General features: G+C 41.4%; 1 protein-coding gene across 1 annotated transcript; it reads left to right on the top strand.

Annotated features, from left to right (window-relative positions):
- Positions 1-1,506: 1,506 nt before the first annotated feature.
- Positions 1,507-2,843, top strand: LOC147973880 (protein FAR1-RELATED SEQUENCE 5-like). Its single transcript, XM_087524819.1, has 3 exons — positions 1,507-1,887; positions 2,014-2,290; positions 2,404-2,843. The coding sequence occupies exons 1-3, from the start codon at positions 1,507-1,509 to the stop codon at positions 2,841-2,843; spliced, it is 1,098 nt and encodes a 365-aa protein (XP_087380945.1).
- Positions 2,844-3,240: the final 397 nt, after the last annotated feature.

Raw genomic sequence — 3,240 nt, 5'->3', positions numbered from 1 at the left:
CGCTGGTTTTGGAATCAGGAAGACGGGAGGAAATGACAACCACAAGTATTTTGTTTGCGCCTTCCAAGGGATACACACATCTTCTGTTTCAGAGGCCAACAGGAAGCGAAACAAAACATCGCAGAGGACGGGCTGCAATGCAAGAATGAGGTTAAGGTGCAGGAGGATGACACATGCGTGGCAGTGGACATTGAGTACAATCATAATCACGAACTCATGCAAACTGATGACATGCTGGTATTTTTGCACTCACACAAGAATTATGACCCCACTATTTTGGAGTATGTAAAGCTCCTGCAGTACCATGATGTCAAGCACACAACAATCATGTCCATGCTATCTGAAAATGAAGATGGAAGCTACTTCCTAAGCATGACCGGATGAGACCTGCTAAACTAGTAAGTATTCAAACACCCACATACTTTAATGTAAAATAGCATCCTAGCTCACAACCCATTGCTAGCAAAAAATAAACAAATGCATGTTTGCATGTGATTTGCAGGAAAGCCATGAATGCAAGGAAAGATGATTTGGATGATGTATTGAAACTTGTTTCATTCTTCAAAGACATGAAGGCAATAAATGATGAGTTTTTCTATGACATCCAAGTGGACAAGGACAAGTCAATTAAAAACATTTTCTGGTCCAATGCAAGCTGCCGAGGAGCCTATCAAGACTTCGGCGATTGCGTAACATTCGACATGACTTACAAGACCAACAGATTTCATATGCCCCTAGGAGTGTTTGTTGGAACAAACCATCACTTGCAGTCAACGATATTTGTTGTTGCCCTGATAAGAGACAAAGATGCAAAGTCATTCAAGTGGTTGTTCGATACATTTCTACGGTGCATGAACAACAAGCACCCAACTTGCATTCTAATATGTGAGTTCAAAAAAAACTCTTCAAGTTTCATCATCTTTTCAGTCTATGGGTCTGTGTTGGGTACATTGGTTTTGTCTGAAAATAATGTAAAGAATGCAGTTCAACCACTGTTAGCACAGAAGTCCAACTAGCAGTACAAAGAAAGCAAAATTATCTGTCACATGTTTAGAAAAAAATTAGTTATGAATGTGAAGTTCAAATACATGAATCATAGAAGTTCAAGGACAAATCTGTAAGATAAATATATGTAGCATGTTCAGAAAAATATAGTTATTTACGTGAAGTTCAAGCACCGCCACCACAGAAGTTCAACAACAATGCTCTAAGAAAAAATTTGATTGCGACACTACTAGTTTGTCCTACTACTAACTGTGAAGTTCAAGCACTGATACCACAGAAGTTCAACAACACTGCTGTAAAGAAAAAATACATGTGACATTCTTAGATACCATACTGCCAAGATGTGTAGTTCAAGTATTTGTACAACATAAGTTCACCATCGGTACAAAAAAAAGAATCAAGTTTCATTTTTTAATTCATGCAGACCAATGCCCATCGATGGCGAAAGCTATACCACAATCATTTCCAAACACCGTCCACAAGCTATGACGTTGGCACATCATGAAGAAGTACAGGGAATACCTCGCGTTGCTGTACAAAAAGTATAAAACATTCAAAGAGGAGTTCACAGCTATTTTAAACTGGCCGCTGATGCCAACGGAGTTTGAAGATGCCCGGGCTAAACTAGTGCACAACTACAACCTGGAGAACGACCAGATGATGATGCAGCTCTGGAGTGATAGGAAGATGTGGATTTCAGCATATTACAAGAACATTTTCTGTGCTAGAATGACTTCCACACAACGAAGCGAGAGCATGAACCACGTGCTAAAGAAAGGGTTTGTCAAGGGGACCCAGAACCTACACAAGTTTGCTAGGCAGGCCAATGCTTGCATACAAACTCGGATGCAGAAGGAGAACAAGCAAACAATGACCAGCATGGTATGATGACAAGTACAAAACACCCCCATCATGTTCTGTTTTACCTTCAACATGTGCACTTTGAATTTAAAAAAATGAAACCCATGACTCTGCTTCGACTAATATCTCACTATTTGACATGTGCAGACCAATCCTGTGACAAAAACAACTTACGGCTACGAGGAAGACATGTCTATCAAGTACACGAGAGCCGTGTACACCGAGATGAGGAATAGGATGAGAAAGGCCACGCTATTTCGCGCAAAGCGTACAGCAGAGCCCACCAAGTACCTTGTGTACTACCACAACAAGCCTGGCCATGATGATGAAGAAAGATTTTCCTGGTCAAAGCATGAATTCCAGGTTATAGCTAACCCAGAGAATGAAATATACGAGTGTGAATGCAAGCTCTGGACACACACAGGTGAGCGAAAAAACAAGCTCATTAAATAGCTAGACTAGTAGTATCATATCAAAATTTATGAAACTCATTGCTGGCTCACAAACTATGTATTCTGCATTCATCACAAAATGCAGGCATGTTCTGCCTTCACATCATGAACATACTGGACTACCTCAAGCCTCACAAATTTCCAAACAAGTATATCCTCAAATGGTACACAAAGACTGCAAGATCACAACCAACCTTTGATACAAGGGACTACATCACAACCGCATCGGATGGAAGCTCAAGGCTATCGAAGCAAGACATCTTGCTGCAGCTGAATTGGATGGTTAACAAGAAAGCGATGAGATGTGACCAACAATATGACAGAGCCTACTATGTTCTCAAGAGGCTTGTGGAAGAGCTTGATGCAATACATTCAGCAAATCAAGCGGATGCTGACGAAAGGATGGCTGAAGAGGACACTGAAATTGAAGATGACCTTCATTATTATGCAGCTGAAATGCTCAACGCCGCCGCTGAAGCCAACCAATGCAAGCATGGTGATGGCCAATCAATGGAGCAGCGATAGCAAGAGACGATGAAATTGCTGTTGTATTCTGAAACAAAGGGTAGGAAGAAAATTACTGTAGCAAAGAAAAGTGACAAGAGAGCTCAAATAAAGGCACCACCTGCAGGAAGAGTCATCGTGCACGATGAGAACAGAGTGCCACTTGGACACAAGAAATGCAGTGTGTGCAACCAGGTTGCAGGACACAACAAGCTGACATGTCCAATACTCTTGGAAAGAAACAATGCTGAGGAGGTCAAGCAACCCAAATCTCAAAAACAGCAGCCCAAAGTTATGGAACAAAAGAAGGGACCACACCCAAAGAAAGCAAGCAGTAGACTTTGTAGCATATGCAAGGAGTATGAACCACATAATGCAAGAACATGCCCGAAGCGCGCAGATGCTGAAAAGACAAGCA

Source organism: Triticum urartu, chromosome 5A (genome assembly GCF_056163025.1).
Source record: "Triticum urartu cultivar PI428250 chromosome 5A, HENAU_Tu73, whole genome shotgun sequence".
In the NCBI taxonomy this organism is placed as follows: domain Eukaryota; kingdom Viridiplantae; phylum Streptophyta; class Magnoliopsida; order Poales; family Poaceae; genus Triticum; species Triticum urartu.
The sequence above is the reverse complement of the archived record's forward strand: the minus strand, read 5'-3'. Positions and strand labels throughout refer to the sequence as shown.